This window comes from Odocoileus virginianus, chromosome 1, assembly GCF_023699985.2.
Source record: "Odocoileus virginianus isolate 20LAN1187 ecotype Illinois chromosome 1, Ovbor_1.2, whole genome shotgun sequence".
Taxonomy (NCBI): domain Eukaryota; kingdom Metazoa; phylum Chordata; class Mammalia; order Artiodactyla; family Cervidae; genus Odocoileus; species Odocoileus virginianus.
In genome coordinates this window covers 68841984-68866200 of record NC_069674.1, presented here as the reverse complement: position 1 = coordinate 68866200, position 24217 = coordinate 68841984, and the positions used below count along the sequence as shown (strand labels likewise).

Here is a 24217-nt window from a genome sequence, read left to right as displayed (position 1 = left end):
ATTCCAAACTCAAAGAAAGGCAGGGCCAAAGAAAGTTCAAACTACTGCACTCATTTCACATGCTAGCAAAGGAATGCTCAAAATTCTCCAAGCTAGGCTTCCCTTGTAGCTCAGTCGGTAAAGAATCTGCCTGCAGTGCAGGAGACCCGGGTTCAATCCCTGGGCTGGGAAGATCCCCTGGAGAAGGAAATGGCAACCCACTCCAGTATCCTTGCCTGGAAAATCTCCATGGACAGAGGAGCCTGGTGGGCTGCAGTCCATAGGGTCGCAAAGAGTCAGGCATGACTGAGCAACCAACACAAGGCTTCAATAGTACGTGAACCAGAAACTTCCAGATATTTAAGCTGGATTTAGAAAAGGAAGAGGAACCAGAGATGAAATTTCCAACAACCGTTGGATCATCGAAAAAGCAAGAGAATTCCAGGAAAACATTTACTTCTGCTTCATTGACTACGCTAAAGCCTTTGACTGTGTGGATCACAACAAACTGTGGAAAATTCTGAAAGAGATGGGAATACCAGACCACCTGACCTGCCTCCTGAGAAACCTATATGCAGGACAAGAAGCAACAGAACCAGACATGGAACAACAGACTGGTTCAAACTTGGGAAAGGAGTACATCAAGGCTGTATATTGTTACCCTGCTTATTTAACTTATATGCAGAGTTCATCTGAAATGCTGGGCTGGATGAAGCACAAGCTGGAATCAAAATTGCCCGGAGAAATATCAATAACCTCAGAAATATAGATGACACCATCCTTATGGCAGAAAGCAGAGAGAAACTAAGGAGCCTCTTGAAGGTGAAAGAGGAAAATGAAAAATGGCTTAAAACTCAACATTCAAAAAATGAAGATCATGGCATCTAATGTCAAACTTTATGGCAAATAATGGGGAAACTGTGACAGACTTTATTTTCTTGGGCTCCAAAATCACTGCAGATGGTGACTGAGACATGAAATTAAAAGACGCTTATTCCTTGAAAGAGAAGCTATGACAAATCTAGATAGCATAGTAAAAAGCAGAGACATCACTTTGCCAACAAAGGTCCATATAGTCAAAGCTATGGTTTTTCCAGTAGTCATGTATGGATGTGAGAGTTGGACTATAAAGAAAGCTGAGCACCGAAGAATTGATGCTTTTGAACTGCGGTGTTGCAGAAGACTCTTGAGAGTCCCTTGGACTGCAAGGAGATCCAACCTGCCAATCCTAAAGGAAATCAGTCCTGAATATTCATTCATTGGAAGGACTGATGCTGAAGCTCCAATACTTTGGCCACCTGATGCAAAGAACTGACTCATTTGCAAAGCCCCTGATGCTGGGAAAGATTGAAGACAGAAGGAGAAGCGGACAAGAGAGGATGAGATGGTTGGACAGCATTGCTAACTCGACAGACATGAGTTTGAGCAAGCTCTGGGAGTTGGAGATGAACAGGGAGCTGGTGTGCTGCAGTCCATGGGGTCACAAAGAGTCGGACATGACTGAGCAACTGAACTGAACTATGTGGATATGAGAATTGGACCATAAACAAGTCTGAGTGCCTAAGAATTGATGCTTTTGAACTGTGGTGTTGGAGAAGAGTCCTGAGAGTCCCTTGGACTGCAAGGAGATCAAACTAGTCAATCCTAAAGAAAGTCAATCCTGAATATTCATTGGAAGGACTGATGCAGAAACTGAAGCTCCAATACTTTGGCCACCTGATTTGAAGAGCTGACTCACTGGAAAAGACCCTGATGCTGGGAAAGATTGAAGACAGGAGGAGAAGGGGATGACAGAGAATGAGATGGTTGGATGGCATCACCGACTCAATGGACATGAGCTTGAGCAAGCTCCAGAAGATGGTGAAGGACAGGGAAGCCTGGCATGCTGCAGTCCACAGGTTTGCAAAGAGTCTGACATGTGACATGACTGAGTGACTAACCAACAACAACAACAAATACATTTTACGAGACAGAAACGTGAAGCACAGATTGGCCATATAACCTATCTACCAGCACAGTGAGGAAAAATTAACCAAATAATGAGTTTGGTATAGGGCAGGTTAAATTTGACATTTCAGTAGATTTTAGGTAGTGATGTAAAGCAGGCAGCTGGATATATATGTCTGTAGCTCAGAAATGAGAACTGGAGGTATAAGTTCAAAAGTCTGCTCACAGATGGTACTCAACAGCATGGAAACATGAGAAATGAAACATGAGAGATGAGGTCATCTTCAGAGAGAGGGCAGCAAGAAGAGCACAGTCCTTGGACAGAGACTCTGAGGAAGGGCCAGCACGTGAGTAAAGAAGAAATCAAAACAGAAACTGAGACAGATGACTTTCACTTCTTCATTCTCTACTCTAACTTCTTCACTAACCACAGAACCCTTCTGCACTCAGCCTACCTGTCTACTGACTGATCCTAAAGGAGAGCAGTCCTGGGTGCTCCCTGGAAGGACTGATGCTGAAGCTGAAACTCCAATACTTCGGCCACCTATGCGAAGAGCAGACTCATTGGAAACGACCCTGATGCTGGGAGGGATTGGGGGCAGGAGGAGAAGGGGACGACAGAGGATGAGATGGCTGGATGGCATCACCGACACAATGGACATGAGTTTGGGTGGACTCCGGGAGTTAGTGATGGACAGGGAGGCCTGGCATGCTGCGGTTCTTGGGCTGCAAAGAGTCGGACACGACTGAGTGACTGGACTGAACTGATCTATTTCAGAGCCAGATATTTTGAATACTGAAGACATCAACTATAAATTTTACCAGTGTTGAAAGGTGGCCAGTTAGTGACAACAATCTTTCATTTGCCTAGAACTGTCAGGAGAAAAGGGACCCCATATGAGTAAAATCTGCTGATGAGGAGCATTTCCAGATAAGTGAAACTTTCCCCTTATGTGACTGGTTTGTAGCTCAAATGCCTTCTAGAATCAGGTAGTTGAGTGTGAAGCACCATGATGAAAGTGAAGTCACTCAGTCATGTCCGACTCTTTGCGACCCCACGGACTGTAGCCTACCAGGTTCCTCCATCCATGGTATCTTCCAAGCAAGAATACTGGAGTGGGTTGCCATTTCCTTTTCCAGGAGATCTTCCCGACCCAAGGATTGAACCTGGGTCTCCCACATCGTACGCAGATGTTTTACCGTCTGAGCCACCAGGGAAGCTATGATATACAACAGTAAATCAGGATGAGCAATAAAGTATTAGACAGTGAAAATCTGAATTCTGTCTGTGTGTCCTAGTTATATTTGGTCTGTTTCAAAGCAAAGGTTGGCACTCTTAATCTCTTTCCTTCTTGGTTGCTTGTATGTTGAAGTCAGTGAAGAAATGAGTACAAACTCAATTATTAAATGCATGCGACCTGACTCAGGACACCTACTACAAAAAAATACGCAAAACTGTCAGATAATGTGAGCACAGTTGTTGGAATTGCAAAATACGGCTTTGAAAGGACCTCTTTGACTTAACTGAGGTATGACACTGTTAAACCATAACATACTGATTTCTTATCTATAAAGTGGGAATAGAACCATCTACAATATGCATCTGTAAGGATTTCTTGAAGAATTAATAGTGAATATGAAAATGTGCTATAAAACGAAAGGCATTGAACATTACTTCTTCCATGCTCTGGCTTGAGCAGATATTAAAGAAGAGTACTAGTATAATTTAAAATAATCATTCTTGGTTTTCTTAAGAAAAGGTAACTAGGCAAACCAATTGCCTTGTGCAATGTTCCAAGACTCCAAATTTATTAACTTTATAAACAATGAAGGTTTACAAGAATCCTATCTGGACCCTTAGATGAATCACTTCACTATTTCAGGCATTGGCTTTTCTCATGCAGAAAACAACGGTGGAGGATAAACTGGATCTCTAATTTCCCTTTTTGCTATGATAATTTTCATCATTACATTCATCCATATAAGCTTGGTCAAAAAAACGAGTTAAATGCTTTTGATTAGTTAATAAAAAACAAAATCTTATAACTGAGCCACATCATTCATAAGTACACTTCTACTTTTATCATCTCAACTAAGATACATTAAAGTTAGAGAGAAAATACTTTTAATAATGTGATGATTGCTCCAAACATTCCTTTCAATAAGCCTATGACTTGGAAAAAAATGAGACATGACAGTGTATCTTCAGTTTCCTCACATGAGCTCTTGTTGTCTATGTGCTTCTCAAAGCATGAGGCTATCATTGAGCTAAATGTTATTCTAGTGTTTGAATTCAAATACATTATTCTGTACCACATGCACTTAAATGCAAAAAGTGCAAGAAAAGAAACACTGATGTGCTGTATGACTAGAAAAAGGCTGCTATGGGCTGTGTTGGGCTTACAGGGGGACATGATATCAGTCACTCTACAGTTTCACATTTGCAGATGTAGAGGTTTTAACTTACATGCATGCAAGGAGCAATGCCACTGAACGATGCCATGGGGATTTAAAAGTTAGAACTACAAAAAGCACCAAATCACATCAGGGAACTAGAGAAAGCCTCATCTTTAGAAAAAGTCAACTTCTGTGGATCCACTTTTAAAACATTAAATTTGAAGAATTTCTTGGAAAACACTTGATTTGCATTCACCTAAAAATATTTCTACAGATACTTCATAACATCTAGTCCTAAGAATCAGAAGGCCTTAAGGTTCTCCACAAAAATCTGTGATTCCATTAAACAATCAGGTGGGTGAACAGCAGCTAAGTTTTACTACTATGAAAATCAGTTCCGCCTTTGCCATCAGTCATTAAGCACTTTATAGTAACTCAGAGAAACAAGGGATAATGACTGCCTCAGGGGACCATGAAATAGGGGCCACATTGCCACAGAGAACATAGCTGACCTCAGGGCAGCAACAGCAGCAGAAGCTCCTTGGGGGCACACGACCGTGGAGGGACAGAGCGAGGATGTACTGGACACTGCACAGCTCATTATGCCCAAACACAAATTCTTGATTTGTTCACTTTGAAATAAATACTTGCATCGATAGTGAAACAGAAGTATACCAAGGTAGTACTGTAGCAATAAATCCATCAATACACTCTCTTCCTTCACCTACAAAAGCCCAGAAAAAACTGACAGTCCTAAACTAAAGAGAAAATCACACACGACAGACCAAGGTGTTGAACTGCATCATAGGCACCCAAGGATTCTGCTAGAGAAGTCTTTCATTTATTCAAACACAGACTGTCAAATTATAAAAGCAAACATTTAATCTCTTAAGAAAATGACTGAGCTGAGCAACAAAGTAAAACTTTCTCCCACAATTCTGTATTTAATTCCATCAGACTTCCTTTTCCATAAATGAGTATAATTTTTTTTCTTAAGTGAGTATAATTTTGTACGCAACATAGCTGTAAACTTTCTTCAGCCCCGCATTAAACAAAGGCTCCTCCTTCAAACTACGGATTATCTTGACCCCTAAAACAGGATGCCCTTTTTCATTCAGAATTCAGGCAGTACTATCAGAATCAATACAAAACTGTTAAGGGGCAAAAAGGCTAGTGAAGAGGACAAGAACAGATTCTGAAGGAGGGAAGGGAGTGCCTGGTAGCACGTAGGGACTCCCAGACCAGGGACTGAACCCATGCCCACTGCAGAGCAAGCGTAGTTTTAAACCACTGGAGCGCTATGAAGTCTTTGGATTTTGTTTAAATTCTGGCTAAAACAAGGCCAGGAACAATCTGAGAGTAATCTGTGTATGTGTGTATGTGTTAAATACCTTAAACCATAAAATCAGATGGAACACAGACTTGGACACTGTTACGTTAGTACAACATTAAAAAGAGGACTTAAAATTTAGTTAAGTGGTGCAATGGCAAATAATTAAGTGATATTTTTTTGCCCTTAAAAGAAAAAGAGGAACTAAAAACACCTTTATCAAAGGACAAATAACTAGTGAATGCCTTTGTATTATCAATTTGAGTTCAAGTAAAGGAAATAAATTCTTTTACCCATATAATGTAATATTGTCAGGATAAAAAGCAAAATAACAAGAAAATGGAAAGGGATAGAGTGGAGGTCAGGAAAGAAAAATAATAAAGAAAATAATACTCTTTTCTAAATGAAAAAAGAAAGGTTAAGACAACAGAGTTCATTGGCAGTTCCATCTGAAAATATTATTCAGTTGTTATAAATTTTAAGCTAAAATTAAATAAAATTTAAAATTTATTCTTTAGTCATAAGAGCAACTTATCAAATGCTCAGTAAGACATGAACACATAATAGAACCTTCCACCACTATGCAAAGTCCATTATACAGGCCTGGCTTAGTGTATTTTAGATAAATTACAGAAGTGAAGTTTTACATATACAGCATACAAAGACTTCTGTCACAAACTGCTGACAGAAAATTTTGAGGCAAACATTTTATATTTTAATATTTCATATTCATGATTATTGGGTATCCTGAAATCATGATTACCTATATATAACATAGAAAAAATACTTAGGATCCAACTGGCAAACTATCTGTCTTTAGAGCATATCTACCCATCCAAACAAATACGGAATCACCTCCTTTTACAGCCTTGAAGAAAAATGTATTTCAGAGCCTTTAACAAAAAAAAGCAGTGTGTGAGTATGTTTTTATTTTCTTAGGTTATTTATTTATTAAGAAATTTTAAAGACTGAAGTATAGTTGATTTGCATTGTTCTGTTAGTTTCTATTGTACAGCAAAGTGATTCAGTTACATATATATTTATATATAAACATATATATACTTTTATATACATATATATATACTTTAGATGCTTTTTCAGTTTCTCTACCTTTGTAATTTATTATTGCAAGGTATTGAATATAGTTTCCTGTGCTATACAGTAGGACCTCATTGCTTATTTTTTAACTAATTTATTTTAATTGGAGGATAATTACAACATTGTGATGGTTTTCGCCATACGTCGATATGAATCAGCCACACATGCATGATTGTGCTTTAAAAAAATAAATTATTTATTTATTTGGCTGCACTGAGTCTTAGTTGTAGCATCTAGTTCCCTGAGTGTATGTGTGCCAAGTCGCTTCAGTTATGTCCGATTCTTTGCAACCCTATAGACTATAGCCCTCCAGGCTCCTCTGTCCATGGAATTCTCCAGGCAAGAATACTGGAGTGGGCTGCCATTTCCTACTCCACTAGTTCCCTGACCAGGGATCAAACTGGGGCGCCTGCATTGGGAGTGCAAATTCTTAGCCACTGGACTACCAGTAAGTCCTGATTGCCTCTCGTGGTAATCTTCCCAGCATCAAGGAATTCATCTGCCCTCTCTCACTCAAATGGAAAACACTGCTATAATTTTTTTACCCACTTCCAGAACAAATGAATTATCAACTCTACAGGACATGCTGCAACCTTCAAGCCTAGAAGATAAAATGTGTTTCTTTGAACTTCATTAAAAGACCTTACTTTTAGCCTTACGGAGCATGTATCTGTTCTCAACATGGGCAGAACATCTCTGTTACTGAAACCTTTCCATGATTCTTTTTTTTTCCCCCATGATTCTTGTAAACTATAGCATAAAAGTCAAAACCCTTACTGGTGCATAGAAGAGTCCTTGCCATCAGGGTACAGCATCTCTCTCATCTATCTTCCCACCCTTTCTTCTGCCTCATTCCAAGCCATGTGCAATTATTCAGGGCTCCCAGACGGTCCCACAGCCTTCCACTTCACTCTGACTTCTCACACGCTACTTCTAGGCTCACCGAAGGATTTGGACTCCTGCTGTACAAAGCATACTCCTTACCCTTACTCCTCCCGAAAGATTCAAATTCCACCAAGAAAAGTGCATTTTGTCAAAGGGAAGATCTTGAATGAAAAGATGATTAAAATTTGCAATTGTCAGTGAACACTTACCGCACATCCAACAAGGCCCTGGTTTAACAAGGAAGGTTAGAGAATCTTAATTCCTATACATTTTAAAAAAAATAAAAAGAGAAAAACCAACCATCAAAGGTTACCTGTATGGAGCAAGAAGCTTGGATCATTTAACTTCCTGAAATCTCTTACAAAGTTAAGATTCATTAGCCATGAATACTAAGTACACTAAAGCAATTTAGCAAATGCCTAAGTGAATACAACAATCTACTGAGTCTTGTATCTTGTTAAAGTTGATCGTACAAACTTCACTATCAAACACCCGAAGAAACAGCAAAGGTACCACAACAATATTTGACTTTACAAGAAGGAAGAGACAAGGAGCAAAGAGACTAGTAAGACAACACTGCCTAGCATATTGCCTAAAGTCATCTCTGAAACACTCAAAAAGAGACTAACACAAAAATCCCAAATGAGGGTGTAAGCAAAAAAGTTTGTCATAACATAAGAAAAACTGCATATGTTAAGTGTAAAAAGTTAATTCCTAAATAATTTGTCAGTATGACACTGGTTTTTCTTGTTGGTGATGTGATTAATATTAACATACATCTGCTTGAATTTTATAGACATACATTATGCTGAAACAAAAAGTTAACCTTAAAAACAATAATAATAACCGACCTTTAATGATAAAAGCACAGTACTTTGTTTTCTTTATAATCTGAATATTCTAAAATGAGTAAGTGTTATCTTCTGAGATACATGGGAAAGATTGTTAGATAATGATCATCATAATTAAGGAAAGGCTTGATTCTCCTGCATAAATTAGTATATTTTTCTTTATAGGTAATATGAGTAATGTTACGTTTTTTCCTTTAGTTTGCCTGTTAGAAAACATAAGGCAAAATCTGTTAGTCACCTTCAGAAGCTGCACAGCAAAACACCACATATCTGCATGTGTATCTGAATCTCCTCCCTCGTAACTTTCTACCCTCACATGTATTTTCTCTGGCCCTTTTCTATTGCATTGTAGGTATTATTCTGCATGCATGCATGCTAAGTTGCTTCAGTTGTGGCCAACTCTTTGCGACCCTATGGACTGTCACACGCCAGGAGTCCTCTGAGACCCTCTGTCGATGGGATTCTCCAGGCAAGAATACTGGAGTGGGTTCCCTTTTCCTCCTCCAGAGGATCTTCCCAATCCAGGGATCAAACACCTTATCTTATGTCTAACTAGCTTTAAAATCTTTTATGTGGGGAGAGATGGAAGCAAAGAGGAAAAAGGAGGAAAGGGGGAAAGGATGAAGTGGCAGTCATTCAAACAGAACAGTGTCCTACCTCTGTAATTTTCAGATTACTTATTAAAGTTTAAGTTCCATCTGAGAAATACATCTCTTTTGGAGGTCATTTCTATTCTATAACAGTTGGTATCTCATGGAATTTGAGGTATCTTAGCATGTGGTTCAGAGTAGGCAATGGCAACCCACTCCAGTACTCTTGCCTGGAGAAGCCCATGGACAGAGGAGCCTGTTGGCTGCCGTCTATGGGGTCACACAGAGTCAGACACAACTGAAGTGACTTAGCAGCAGCAGCAGCAGCATGTGGTTATTAGAGGAGAGGTCATCAGTATTTCTGCATATTTGAAATGTCAAGAAAACCTATAAATACATCCCTTAACAAGGCAATTGTTTGACTTATATTTTATAGATAATGCTTAGTACTCATATAATTTGAAATTCCTTGAAAATAAATCTGCACAGGTCTGTGGCTCACAAATTGTAAATCCATGTGCTACAGTACAGTAGAAAAAAATGTTTACCATGAACTGAATTTAGAAAACAGATACTCTTTCTTAAAAAAAAAAAAGAAAAAAGAAAACAGATACTCTTTCTTAAAAAAAAAAAAAACTGGCACAAGTTTCTGCTTTGTTTTGTTTTCTAATCTGCACTCTCAATTAAAATGAGACACCTTACATGAAAACCAAATTTTCAACTTTCCTGAAAATCACAGAAACTCACACAACTTTGTATTTCAACATGGCAGCAATCAGCAACAGCTGATCAGTGCCATCTCTTTAGATGAGGTTGTGGTTGCCAATTTGCTGAAGTCCCCACCAGGCCCTTATAGCTCCTTTACAATGGCCTTCAGTAGACAATTGTGTTTGCAACCCTTCACCACAGCTATAGTCTTACTATACATTCCCCCAAAATGCAATTATTGGTTATTTATAATCCTTTCAAAAAGTGCTAATGGCCTCCCACCATAGAGTCATTCATGATGCAGAAACTCAGCATTGCACACCCAACAACCAGGGTATGTCAGGGGTAAGCCACCCACCAAAATCTCTTCTGCTTTTGTGTTGCCATTGCTGCTCCCTGGTCTCCCAATAACTGACTGGCTAGCACATGGCAGCTGCTGATACACGTTGGCTGGATGACCTTATGATGACGATGATGTTGTTCAGCTGCTCAGTCATGTCCAACTCTCTGTGACCCCATGCACTGTAGCACCTCAGGCTTCGCTGTTCTTCACTATCTCCTGGAGTTTGCTCAAACTCATGTCATTGAGTCGATGATGCCATCTAACCATCTCATCCTCTGTTGCCCCCTTCTCCTCCTGCCCTCAATCGTTCCCAGCATCAGGTTCTTTTCAAATCTTACAACATACTGAGAAAATGACCCCTCTCCCAAGGTTCTTTAAATCTATCAGAATATATCAAAGAGCAAGCCTCACTTTGGTACTCACACATATTTAAGCTCTTTTATGACACTGGCCAATTTAATTTCCCTTGTAAACAGAAAGAGCATATGGCTCAGGCCCGAAGCCTTTATCGGACAACAGAATCTAGACAGAATTTAATAGCAACTGTTTTTAAAGGCAAATGATACTGGTTCTCCCATTCTGGGAGGGGTACAAAGGTTCCTTTTTAAAGAAAATTAGCATTTAAAAAGGATTATAAAATTTTGTGTTTTTATGTTATGTATTTTATCACTGTTAACCATAAACAAAAAACAAGATGTTAACAACAGAAGATGAAGTGTAAACCATGACAAAAAGCACCAAGGTGATATCTGAAATACTAACATCTGAAAATAAAAGACTATATGGCTTGATGTTACCAGTACAGAACCAAGGTGGAACATGTTCAGATTTACTTTAATGCTAAGATTTGTAACCCTGACATTAAGAGTTAAATTAGCTTAGGGCAAGGAAACCCACTGCAGTATTCTTGCCTGGAGAATCCCATGGATAGAGAAGCCTGGCGGGCTACAGTCCATGGGGTTGCAAAGAGTTGGACAGGACTGAAGCAACTTAACACACACACATATACTTGATCATATGACTATATATATATATATATATACACACACATATATATAAAATTGACTTAATCTATGCCAATACCATAGAAATCAGTATCTCCGTACATCAAAAAAAAAAAAACCCTTTGCACAAAGTTCATAATTTATAAGCTGAAAATAATGACATAAAAAATATTTTGTGATGAGAGCACTTCTGCATTTGAAATCGTAAGTTGGGGCTAACAGTAAACCAAATGTAACCAGTAAGTAAACCAAATGTCACTGATACTCCCAGTTGACAAACAGCAGCTGTGACAAATGCTACAAAGGAAAGATGCATGGTTCTGTAATGGCTTATAATAGGCATAATTTGACCAAGACAGGGCTTCCTTGAGATGAGACGGTTAGGAGGTGCAAAATAGCAAGGCAGGAGGAACATGCCCAAAGTGGAGGAGTCTGAGGCTAGGCTGAAGAGTACCAGTGTTCAATGGCCCAGGTATGGAGTTCACCTTTAGGCCAAGAACAGGAAGACAGCAGAAGAGTCTGTAAAGTGGAGTTACCTACCTGAGCAGATCTGCATTCTGGAAGGTTTGAAATGGCTGTAATATGGCAACCCTCTAAAGAGGCATCAGAATACAGAATCAAAGTTTAAATAGGTAATAAACTAAAAAAATAATTTAGGAACAACTACACGTAGACCAAAACATATCAAAAATGTCACAATTTCTTCATCAGACCTATGGGGCCTACCTCCATCAAGGGCTTTAAAGTAGCAAGTCTGGAACTCTAGGGAGGGGTTTTCAGGGCTGGGGTGGCTGAGTGTCAACAACTGTGGGGCTCTGGTCACTGTCCTGCTTCCCTGTTCACATTTGTCTTTTTTTATGTTTTGCATGAAAGGTTTCTAATAAGGTTCAGCTGAAAGAATAATTTTGTTGCTAAAACCAAATCTGAAAACTGATGTTAACACCTATGGTCTGTAACACCCAGGTAAAAGACTAGAAGTCATGAGTGGGAGAGCAGCACCTCAGATGGCTATATCCTCTGGTTCTTGTTTGGTCTAAACTTATTCTGATCGTCTTCCTAAGCATCTTTGCTGGTGGTTTAGCCGCTCAGTCGTGTCTGACTCTTTGCGACCCCATGGACTGTAGTCCACCGGGCTCCTCTATCAGTGGGATTTTCCAGGCAAGAATACTGGAGTGGGTGGCCATTTCCTTCTCCAGAGAATCTTCCCAACCTAGGGATCAAACCCAGGTCTCCTGCATTACAGTCAGATTCTTTACCAACTGAGCCACCTTAGGAACTCAGAAATAGTCCCCTATCTGCTTCTAGTCCTCTTCAAAAAGGTTCAAACTCTAGGTCATCCTGGCACATCCACCAGAATGCTAAAAGAAATAGGAAGTAAGGAGAGAAAGGGAAAGGGAAGGGAAGAGAGAAAGAATATACAGAAGCCAGCTGGCAAAGACCTGGAGCACAGCTGGTGGGAGTGCAGATTGGCACATTTGCTTTGGAAAGTTGGCAATATCCACCAAAGCTCAGCAACTGCACTCCTAGGAACACACGCAACAGAAAAGCTATGCATAGGTTCATTCACCAAAAGACATGTATACAAATGCTCACAGCAGCACTACTTCTAATACCTACCAACTGCAAACATCCCACAAGCTCATCAATAGAAGCACAGATTACTTATCTACTGTTAAGCTGATTCATATGGTGAATACTGTACAGCAATGAGACTGTATCAACCACAACTACACAGGAAAACACAGATGAATCTCACACAGGTAACACTGCGAGCAGACAGACCAAAAGAGTACACAGAGTGTGTGTGTGTGTGTGTGTGTGTGTGTGTGTGTGTGTATACATACATATAATACTCAAAAAGAGATAAAACAACTGACTGGTCATGTATAGAAACAATTTCAACTTTTACCTTAATATTAAAGGCCAAAATTAATCACACACTTAACTATTAAGAGCTGAAAACTTCTATATGCAATCTAGAAGAAAACCTTAGTGACCAAGGACTTGGCCAAGATTTAGATACAACACATAAACTACACAGGAAAGAAAAAAAATCAAACTGAATTTTATAATGATCTGTGATCTACATACTTTCCCATACACAACTACAGTTTAAATATTACTAAATAATCAATAAAAGCAGAAGAAAGCATAAAGCTAGAATAGATGAAAGACAACCCAGTAAGCCACAGTTATCTCAAAAAAAATGTCTCAAATGCTTCTATCCTGCACATACAAAAACAAGCCAAAAATGTTAAGAGTGACAGGTGGAAAGGGGAAAAATACTGATCATTGAGGCCAATCTATCCTTTGTATTGGAATGGGGAGGGGATAGGTTCAATGAAGAGAGAATCTTAAAAATTTGGCTCTCCTCTCACAACTACTTCACCACAGCAACATGGAGAAAATTAAACTCAACATCAGAGCAAATAAAAGACCCCTTGATCCTGGATCATTTTCCACTGAACATCCTTTACTTTCTTCTCTCTTTATATGGTGAGATTCTTATTTATTCTTTCCCTTCCATTCTTCCGATTCTTCCAGACTTCTCTTTTTGCTTTCTGCAACCACGCATTATTATCATATGCCCTTTTTCTCTTCACTGAATAGGCTCCAAAGTAAGAAAAGGAACTAAAATATATACACAAAAATAGCACAGATTCGCAACTTCCCTGGTGGCCTAGTGCTTTAGACTTCACACTCCCAATGCAGCCGAGGTACGGGTCCCATCCCTGGTTGGGGAATTAAGATCCCACATGCCACACAGCACAGGTTCTTCATGTATTTCAAATACCCTTATATGAATGGAGGGGCAAACACACCAATCTCCATCAGCTCTTACCAACTCCGTCTACATAGCATTGGTAGAATATAGGCCACAGCATAATTATTTTTAAGATGCTCTCTCCCTCTCCCTTTCTCTCTTCTTTAAAAGGTAACTAGCAATTTGCCAAGTATGTGCTAGCTCTGTGGGATGCTAAAGATCTAGGATACTATTTATCTATTCCAATATAAAGACCCCTTTGACAGCAAAAAAAAAATAGTAAGAAACACACGCACAACAAGAAATGGTCCTTTTAGTATCCATTTCCTTCTCAGGGAGGATACTGGGCACTGATATTTCCATTTCCTACAAGGCACTGATACTCCTTTAATTTCTGAGTGACTGTGAACCTTATTAATCACATCATTCATTCACATTTTATAACAGCAGATGTGGGCAATGCTTACGGCGAATGCGGATTCTCAGCTTCTCAAGCCCCTTATCTCTTACCTCCTCAACTCTTCCTGAACTCAGCCTAGATGGACTGGGGATCACAGCTCTCAGCACTCTGGGCTCAACTCTTCTGTATTAAGTATGGTCTGAATTTGTTCATGAGCCCACTGAAGAAGCAGTAAAAGAGTCTGAAAAAATTTGTAGCAGAGCAAAGTGCTTTTTGTTCACTCAGGGCCCTTCTGGGAATGGTTTATCGGAGTCCTTCCAACAGCACCCCACTCCCTCACACACACTTTCTCCTCACTGAGAACTAGTATCTGAAAATGTTCAATAAATGATCATCTAAAAATGTTGAATAAACAATCATTACATTTTTTCCTAGGTATTATCATTATTACCATCCGCCTCTTCCCCACCGACTGTAACCCCATAAATTTCCACTTCCCTGGAGTGTTCTAGCTAGGAAAAGGCAAGAAGAAGCAAATATCTGAAAACTTAACTTTTGCATCAAATAAATATGCATGGCTTTTTTTTTAAACAGTAAGTAGCAGTAGATGAAGAAGTAAAATTGTGCCTGACCCTTGTCTCTATCATATTTAAGCTGAATACAACTCATGTATTCAACAGTAGCTCAATTAAAAAAGAAATACTCAGTGTAAGGTTTATTCCTAAAATCTGTGCAAGGGCACTCTTGCCACATATATGTGTTCCTTTTAACTGGCAACAATTAGGATCATTTGGTTTTTTATTCATTCACAGTAGTGTTCTCCATCCTTAATTTTGAAAATAGGTAAGCTAACTTTTTTTCTCTCTCTCCAAAATATAAAACCAAAAAATAAACTGTAACTTTTGCCACCCAACTGATTTTTGTCCTATGAGTCAGCCATTCTGAAAAGAAGTGCTCCACACCTCCCCGGCCAAATGACATTGGATGGATCCCCCTCATTCTGTTTAAGGTGTTAAAAATAAATAAATAAATTTCAAGGTGTATTGAGATCTGTTAAGATTATCAGGAATGTGATCACATCACTGTTTGTACACCTATTGTATTTTGTACTTAAAAACATCATTCCTCCACTTGATTCTCCCAAACATTCAAAGATCATGTTACACTGCAGACAGTAAACAAAAATCAATCGTAACAAAAGATAACTTGGTTTTTACAATTCGCTTCTCCTCTTTTTAGAGAAACACAAGTTTCTTCATTCTTTTTTAACCATTAAATACATAGGAAGCTTCTCCTCTCTTTAAAGAAAAACAAGGTTTCTTCATTCTTTCTTTAACCAATAAATACATGGAAATACTGACCAGAGGTAAATTCCAAATATCTTTAAGACTCATGCCATGCTTCAGATAACTAATTTAAAATACAACAGTCAAAGATGTTAAAAATTTAGGTGATTAGAGAACAAGGAATTGCAGAGTGTAGTGGCAATGCTACGTGATACTAAATTAAATTTGTAGGCTGAATATAGTATAATTAGGCTGTAATTTTTTTAAAATTTCAGATTCTTGGTTTTCAAATTCTTCCAGATAAACTAAAAAAGCAAATGAATGACTATTTATCATTGTATAATTTTTTAAATTGGGGGGGAAGAATAATTTCTATTTTTAATATGCCTACATTAGTAAAACAACTTCTATGTTAGCAAAGTGTTGGCTGATCCATAAACTACATTAATATCCATTAGGTCAGCATATCACAATTGCTAAATATATGTGTGAAAAACCCCAAAAGAATAATAAAGCAAGCACCCTCTGGTAAAAATATGTATAAAGTTGTCATAAGCACAGTGGCTGATTTCTAAACTTTAAAACCATGTCCGCATTCATCCTCCCTTTTATCAGATTTAACCACAAGACCTTAGTTGAGACGGTAATAATAATTTTAAAATAAATGTCATCACCAAAATATTTTAGAATATTTCCTTAAAAGAGTATATTTTAACCATAAAAGCCTCACCCATTCCGAACTTGTTTCTGGGTAATACTCATCCATTCTGTTCAACCTTCAATTTCTCAATAGAGAAAACATGATACTCAAAAAGCCAACATAATTACTGTTGTCATGCCATTAAGAATGCTCTTCCTAGTTACAAAACTCTAACATTACAGTTGGCACCCAGTCCGTTCACCATTTACACCACCATCCTCTCCCCTTCCCATCACCACCATTTTACTGGCAGAATATTCACAAGGCTGAAGATTGTTTTTTATCTCAGCAAAAAAGAACACTTAAAATGGGATAGCTAAGCACAAATGAGAAGTTAGAAGCTACATAAAAATAAACACAAATGTGTCTAAATTTTTCTATTTTCAACCTCTAAAGAAAGCAGTAATACCTTCCTTATTTATAATTCCCTAAATTAAAGCCAGAGGCCTTTCACCCAATTATACTAATAAATCAATTTAATGTCATCATTTTGCCATCAGATCATGTCCTCCATACACTAGTGAACTATAATTAAATTCATTTTACCATGCTGGGTTCTTCACCTATTTTCTTTCTGGTGTTTTTCCTACATCATTCTTTAACTAGCAAATTATTTCTCCATAATATCTTCTTAAATATTAAATGTGAACAAAAAGACAACCCTGAAGAGTAACCAGGGAAGAGAGAAATCAACACATCTTAAATATAAAAATATCAACATTAGGTATAAACTATTAGGTAACCAACAGAAAAGTAAGTACCAACTGTATGCCCAAGAACTTCAATTTAAAATATTTTGTAGTATAAACCATTTTTGTAAAGAGAAGTGAACACACATTCACATATAAAAATAGGCAACTATAGTCTCATTTCTGACTTGAGAGAAACGTATGTTAATTCTATTTATTAAGTTAAACAGACATTTTATGGAAATATCTCCTTACAGGTATAATCATTTGATTGACAGATAAAATAATCGCTTTAAAAATACTTCTGAGTCATTTTGTCCTTACCTGCAGGCATGAACCATTACTGCATGCAGTGACTGTTCCATTTCCTAGCACAGACTTGAAGAAGCATCGTATCTCTCTTTCAGAATGTGACTAATATGTGGGTTTGCAATTCCTAAGCTATTTACAAATGGCACTCCCTTTCCACACAAGAAAATATTTATTACAACCAAAAGCTAAGTATTTTTAACCTAGACCTTACAAATAATATTGGAAATTTTGTGCAGCAACAACCTCAAAATATAGTAAGAAAACCTAGTACTATTTCCTTAAGGAAAGCAAGGTTTTTGTTTATTTTCTAGCTAAGTAAATTATTTTTTAAAGCCTTCAAACAGCTGTCACACATAAGCCAGCAGTCTGCTGTGTTATGGTGTGCATGCTGCAGCTGATTAGGCTTCACTATTTAAAAAAAAAAAAATCAATTACCCTTTTTGTAAAAGCAGAACAGCTTACCCAAATACACATCTTCAAGACAGCACAATGACCAGCATGCAGTACAATACGTTATATAGCAAACTTGACAAGAAAACAATATGCCCTGATTTGTTTCTTAGCAATGCTACACCATTAATTGTTCATGCAAGAGATGGAGCTGTACCTTTCTGAAGAGGACGACTTCTCAGAGTTAACTGACATCAGCAGCTCAATCTTCTGCTTGATTTCTGGAAAAATCAGAAAATATTCACAACCAAGATTGCCTGCCCTTGCTTTCAAGCCTTATATCAAGAGATTTTTCTTCTCTAATTCCTTTTGTTCAGAATGAGGCCACAAGATTCGCAGTACTTCTGTCAGGACTGGGATTCAATGGTGCTATAAAGGGAAAAAGCTCCAGAGGCATCAGGCCTTGCTAAACTATGCACATGACTGTTTATGAAAGCAGGAAGTACCATTTCTGCCAAGCAGAGGGGTGTTTTCTTTTTTAAGGTAGAACTAGCATGGCTCTCCAAGATGATTTTAAATGCGGCAAATTAAAATACAAACTAAAAATGCTAACAACTGGATTCAATTTACTAGATAATTTGAGAAGCTGGGATAATAAAGTTACAGACTGTAATGAACAGATAGGCAACCCTTGGCTACTTCTATTTCACCAGCCCTGAAAAATATGGCTCAGTGAATCATTTTTGTCACTTAAGAATGAAATATCAAACCAGAACCCCAATTTTTAGATTAAAAATATTTTAATCTTTGTTAAAATTTATTGATTGTCTTTTAATTAAAGATACATTTAGTACCTGCTCCCTAACTCCTTTAGAAAAACACTTCTGTTTTACACCTTAATTTCCCCTCCTCCTTTGCAGTACAGCACAAGTGAACAGCAACACCCTGTTACCGAGCAGATAATATACTTGTCCTTTTAGGAGAGGACTGACAATGCTTTCTGCAACAGAAATGTAAGCGCCAATTCAATTTAATTAAAAGATCATTGCTCATATTGATTTGGAAAAATAGATCACAGACTAAAAGGGAAAGTGAGATAAAAATAAAAGAGGAATAAGGGGAAAATCTAACATTTCCTTTAAAATACTAACCACTAACCAAAGAACATAATTTTATGTGGAAAAAAAATTGACATGGTCCTATTACCCAGACTATTTCATATACGTAAAGCTGATTTCCTATTTGTAAATGTTTTCCTATTCAAAATCTTAAAAATTCACATATCAAACATAAAACACAGTGCCACTGAAATCTACAGGAAGTCATAAAATTTCAAAGTAGACCTCAATAGTTTTCAGATTTTTTTAAAGGGTAAAGTGATTTTTTTCTTTTTAAGAATCTTAATTCTAGAAATACAAGGACTATGAGATGTAAAGGAAAAAGGAAGATAGTTACATAAAATACAATGGATTTGTACAGAAATACCCTCTCAATGCTGCTAAAATAGTTTTTCCAAATTGTTGAAGCTAACAGCTTCATCCAGTGGGCATTATAAAGCTGGCATGAATATCTGATGATAGCATAGGGTCTACCACAGGCTGCAGCCAGCCAACCACTGGGGAGAGCACAACAGCAGAGCGGTAAACTGAAGCTGACAGCGCAGCTCACCTTGAGGACTCCTACGTGGATGACAGAGCCGGGCACCTGGTGCCACAGTGAACGCTCAGTAACGCCCCACTTAAAAAGACATTTAAGACTCAGGCTCCAGGCCCACCGCCAAGCAGCCTTGGATTTGAAAGCGGACTCCTCCGTCATTTTTAATAGCGATACGACCTTGGGGAAATTACTTAAAACTCTCTAAGCCTCTATCTCCTCTCCTATAAAATGGGTTAATAATTTTATGTAAAGCATTATTGTGAGGATTTAATGACAAAGCTCATGAAAGGCAAACAGTGTTGTGCTTGGCACAAAGTAATAAGCCCTTTCTGCCTATTGCTATTTACTAGGCAGTGCCCAGAAAAGGATGGGATCCAAATAAATATTTGCCGAATAACATAATGAGGTAGACTAGGTCTGTCCCACTTTAAAGAGCTTTTCTATAATTTTAATCCACCTTCTCTTTCTTATTGCCATCCATAAAATACATCTTTCTAACACCACAGTACTATTATATGTGGAAATTAAATTTTAATCTGTATCTCTGCCTTCCTATATATCTAGAGAATTATTCTCAGTTTATCAACTAGCCATTTCAGGAATGAGATGACACTTGCATTTTCTGTTGTAGCAGTTTTTCATTCCACAAAGACAGAAAGTTCACACTTCAGTGTATCTATATAATATCTGTGCACTTAAGCTCAAAGTCCCTGATATTAAACTGCATAGCTCTAAGGAAGTATATACTCATCTTACACGTGCATTAGAAAAGTCAAAGCTCTAAACCAGTTTCTGGCTGGTGATTTTGGAAGCTACAAATCAAAAAAGTTTCAAGTAATTCATGAGAACGCTTCCAAAATAATTTTCACATTTTCTTCAAACCTTCAGATTTGTTTATAGCTCCAGAAGGACTGAAAGGTTCCGGAATGTTAGCAAATACCACGATAACATTGTATCCACTGAAAGCCACGCATTCCATCTACACTCCTATCTAATCCTTATCAATACCATTCTTGGGTCTGACTACTCCCTATGTTCATTCCACCACAATATCCGACACAGTCCTAGGGGCTTTGATGCTCATGTCAATATGATTTCAAATACTCTTGGCTAAGTCCCATGGCCTTTGGGCTCCCCAAGTGTCCTGAACCCTGATCACTTGAGTCATTTACCACCATGACCACACACAGGACACTTTCTCACACATACTGCAAATCTGTCCCCCAAATTAGTTGTTTTTCTATAACCATACTGGATATTTCACAGTATCCAAGACCCTACACTTTATTTTCCTGTAATTAATTCCACCAATCTTTTTCTTTACAAACTTTCCTCACACCAAAAAATTTTAAATTGTCATCCTGTTTTCTCTATGTTTTCTAATTTCATTCTTACACGTACATCTTGGACTCCTTCTAGAATTTGCTTTGGTTTAAGAATTGACATAGAGATCTGGTCTGTTTTTATAAGTTCACATTTTGAAACCTTACACCCAGCCCATCCCCTCAATTTTAAATTACTCTCTTTTCCATCCCTCCTCGGTACTTCCAAAGCAGCAGTCTTACAACCTTGCAAACACGTATTTATTCAACCATCCACAATCTCCATTTATACATTCAGGCCAGTGAGTACAAAGAAGGCCACATTTGCTTATTTCACAAAGAATTAAGCAAGTAGGACCTGGAAGTGTGAATAAATTATTTAAAATTATATTGATTTTTATTTATTTATTTATTTATTTTTTGATTTTTTTTTAAGTCATAACTTTTAATTTCTAAGCAACATTATAGAACAATGCAAGCTTTGTTTTCAGTGCTTTTGGGTTCTTATGATTCTCCTCTGGGTTCTTTGCGGGATGGTTTTTTCACCTGGACCTTAAATGGTGGTGATTCCACTCACTGGCTCTTCTATCTACACCCCTGACATCCATGACATGGATAACCATCAGGGCACTGATGATGACCAGATCTGAATTTCTAGCCCAATACTTTCTCCTGCACCCTAGAACTATGTATCTTTCCAGGCCTACTTGGCATTTTCACATGGATGATTCCTGGTTTGCTGTGAATGCAATGTCTACAACTAACCTCACTGGGAATTCCCTGGTGGTTCAGTGGTTAGGAATCAAGAGCTTTCACTGCCAGGGCCTGGGTTCAATTCAGTCAACGAACTAAGACCCCACGAGCCATGCAGTGCGGCCAGCAACAACAACAACAAAACAAATCTAACTTAACCAATCGAAAGTGTCCTGTTACAGTCTTTATCTCAGCGAGCAGCAGCACCACAGCCCACTAAGACAGACATTTTTGGCGGATTCCAAACTAGTACCCATGTTTCATTTGGGATATTACTGCCACCACTCTCCTTATATATATTATATACATATATATATATATATATATATATGTAATGCTCCAGAATATTGATCTCTACTCTGTGATTCTCCAAAGACCATGTTTTCTCATACCACCAAGTCTTCTCTTATACACTTTCCTCTCCATAGTATGCCACTGTCCACTCCATTAAATACCCAACTCACTCTTTTTTTTTTGGCCATGCTGCAGAGCATGTGGGATCTTAGTTCCCCAACCAGGGATTGAACCTTTGCCCTCTGCATGGAAGCTCAATCTTAACCACTAAAACACCAGGGAAGCCCCCCAACTCACTTTTCTCATCTCAGCCCAAACATTACCTCTTCCCTGACATCTTCCCAGACAAAATACAGTTTGTCTCCTTTGCCCCTCTACATATCACATGTACCTGCATTACAAAATTACTAAAATACATACATTGTGTCACTCTCTATGAGACCACAGCTTCCTTAGAGATAAAGACCTGAATTTTCACTTCAATTCACACTTACTTGTTGACACTCTCATAGTATTCTTAAGCTGTTCTACTCAAGTTAAAGTTATAATATAGTTAATTTCCTAGTCCTAGTTCTTAAATAAATATTTCCAGATAAAATTACTCAGAGATTCAAGCAACTAGAATTTAGTAGAGCTAGGAGAGTCTGCAGAGATCATCATACCACTGAACCACAGAAGTCTACAGAGAAGAATCTGAGGAGAGAAAAGATAAACAACTGGTAACAATAACATTCTTCATCTTCTCCAAAGGATTACTGTCTCTGAGACCTACCGCTAATTTCCAAGGATCTGGCAACCCAAGCAGAATATTCCAGCCTTCTTCTAAATCATCTTCTTAAATGTGATTTTCTCATGACTGCGTGTGTGCTAAGTCACTTTGGTCATATCTGACTCTGCCACTGCATGGACTGTAGCCCACCAGGCTCCTCTGTCCCTGGGATTCTCCAGGCAAGAATACTGGAGTGGGTTGCCTTGTCCTCCTCCAGGGGATCTTCCCCACCCAGGGATCTTCCCCACTCATGTCTCTTACATTTCCTGCACTGCAGGCGAATTCTTAACCCTATTAGGGGAGACAATTTTCTCATACATCCGATAAATTAAAATCATCACGGTTGGTCAACTTTCCTGAATAAAACTGGTTGGTCTGTGACATCATACTCTTCTTATTCACGACTGTATATATATAACAAAGAAGAAAAATCAATTCATTGAGATTTTGCCCACTCATTCTCTTCTATCCAACTTACAGACCCGCTTTATGATCTCTGTTTATTCTTATTACACTGACACTTTTTTTTTTTTTTTGGGACAGGCCAAAACTCTAGTTTATTTCAGCATCAGCAACATCTCAGCCATCACAAAAATAAACTCTACCGAGGGCGACGAAGTCTCTACAGCAAGGCTAAGGGCTCAGCCACCACACAGCGAGCCTCCGGGGCGCATGGCAGGCACAGCCTCGGCAATAAGTTAGGAAGCAGCGGAGGAGCTGGTGGAGGCGGCTGGTGCAGCCAGGGCCTCACTTCTGGGCCGGCATGAGGTCATCGATGGCCTGGCTCTGCTCCAGCCGCTGCTCCATCTCGATGAGCAGCTTCAGGCCATCCACCACCATCTGCACCAGCTCCACCTCCGAGAAGCCCAGGCGGTCCGCGTTGGAGACTTCGAAGACCCCGCCCACAGCGGCAGTGTCCACACCGCCTGTGCCTCGCTTCTGAAGCCGCAGCCGCTTGAGCACCTCGGGGAACTTCTCGTGCTTTCCCTACACTGACACTTTAAAACATACTCAAACTTCTTGTAAAGATGAATAGTTCAACTCTTCAGTTAATGGCCTACTATCTCTAATACTTCATTTTCCATTCAATACCATGAGTGTGAAAAGTCACGGAACAATTAGGGTCCAGAGACGAACCAATTCCTAAGATCTCTGACAAGGAATATTGGTGACTGATAAATACTACTGAAACCAAGTACAGTAAAGGAGGTGCTTCAAAGATTCAGACCCTAAGAGAAATAGGGCAGTCCTGAATCCACGTAGAATTTTAAGAGCAACAGCAGCAAAAGAGTAACACAGGGTTGTAATGGAGACAATCCACTACCGTGTCCTTTAAGATCACTCAGCACCAAGCATGAGCTCAGACACAGGACCCTTACTCTTATGACATGGAAATTAAATAAGACATCACAATTGGACAGACAGTTCTACCTAAACTCTAGGGCCGTCATCCTTTTAACACAGGTGTTCTTCCAACATATTTACTAAATTTCCTCTCACTTGTCAAGTTTGGAGACTTTCAGGCTACAAGAAACAGGTATGTGCTCAGGTTACTTCAGATGATAGGATAATACAGCAAGAATAAATCTAGAAGAAGAAAAAGCCTCAGTATGTCTCAGAATCTTGTTCAGAAAACAGGACAGCTCTTGAAACCCAGTTACGATATCAAGTGTTCAAAGGGACTGTTCTCCACCTTAAGGCTTCCCACTCTGGCGGTCAACACCTCTGGACCCTAATTCTATTTCTCCTT

General features: G+C 38.6%; 1 protein-coding gene across 12 annotated transcripts in view; it reads right to left on the bottom strand.

Annotated features, from left to right (window-relative positions):
• Window positions 1-24217, bottom strand: part of SRPK2 (SRSF protein kinase 2) — a 248141-nt gene that overhangs the window by 128526 nt on the left and 95398 nt on the right. For 4 of the 12 annotated variants that reach the window (XM_070469462.1, XM_070469407.1, XM_070469416.1 and 1 more), the window contains exons 3-4: window positions 17891-17954; window positions 3000-3146 (exon numbers count right to left, since the gene is read on the bottom strand). The exons of 5 other annotated variants lie outside the window; for them this stretch is intronic. In XM_070469462.1, coding sequence (XP_070325563.1) covers window positions 3000-3146; window positions 17891-17928 — 185 coding nt within the window. In that variant the 5' untranslated portion in view covers window positions 17929-17954. The remainder of the gene's footprint in view (window positions 1-2999; window positions 3147-17890; window positions 17955-24217) is intronic. 3 more of the 12 variants (XM_020907477.2, XM_070469427.1, XM_070469446.1) reach the window with 1 other exon arrangement.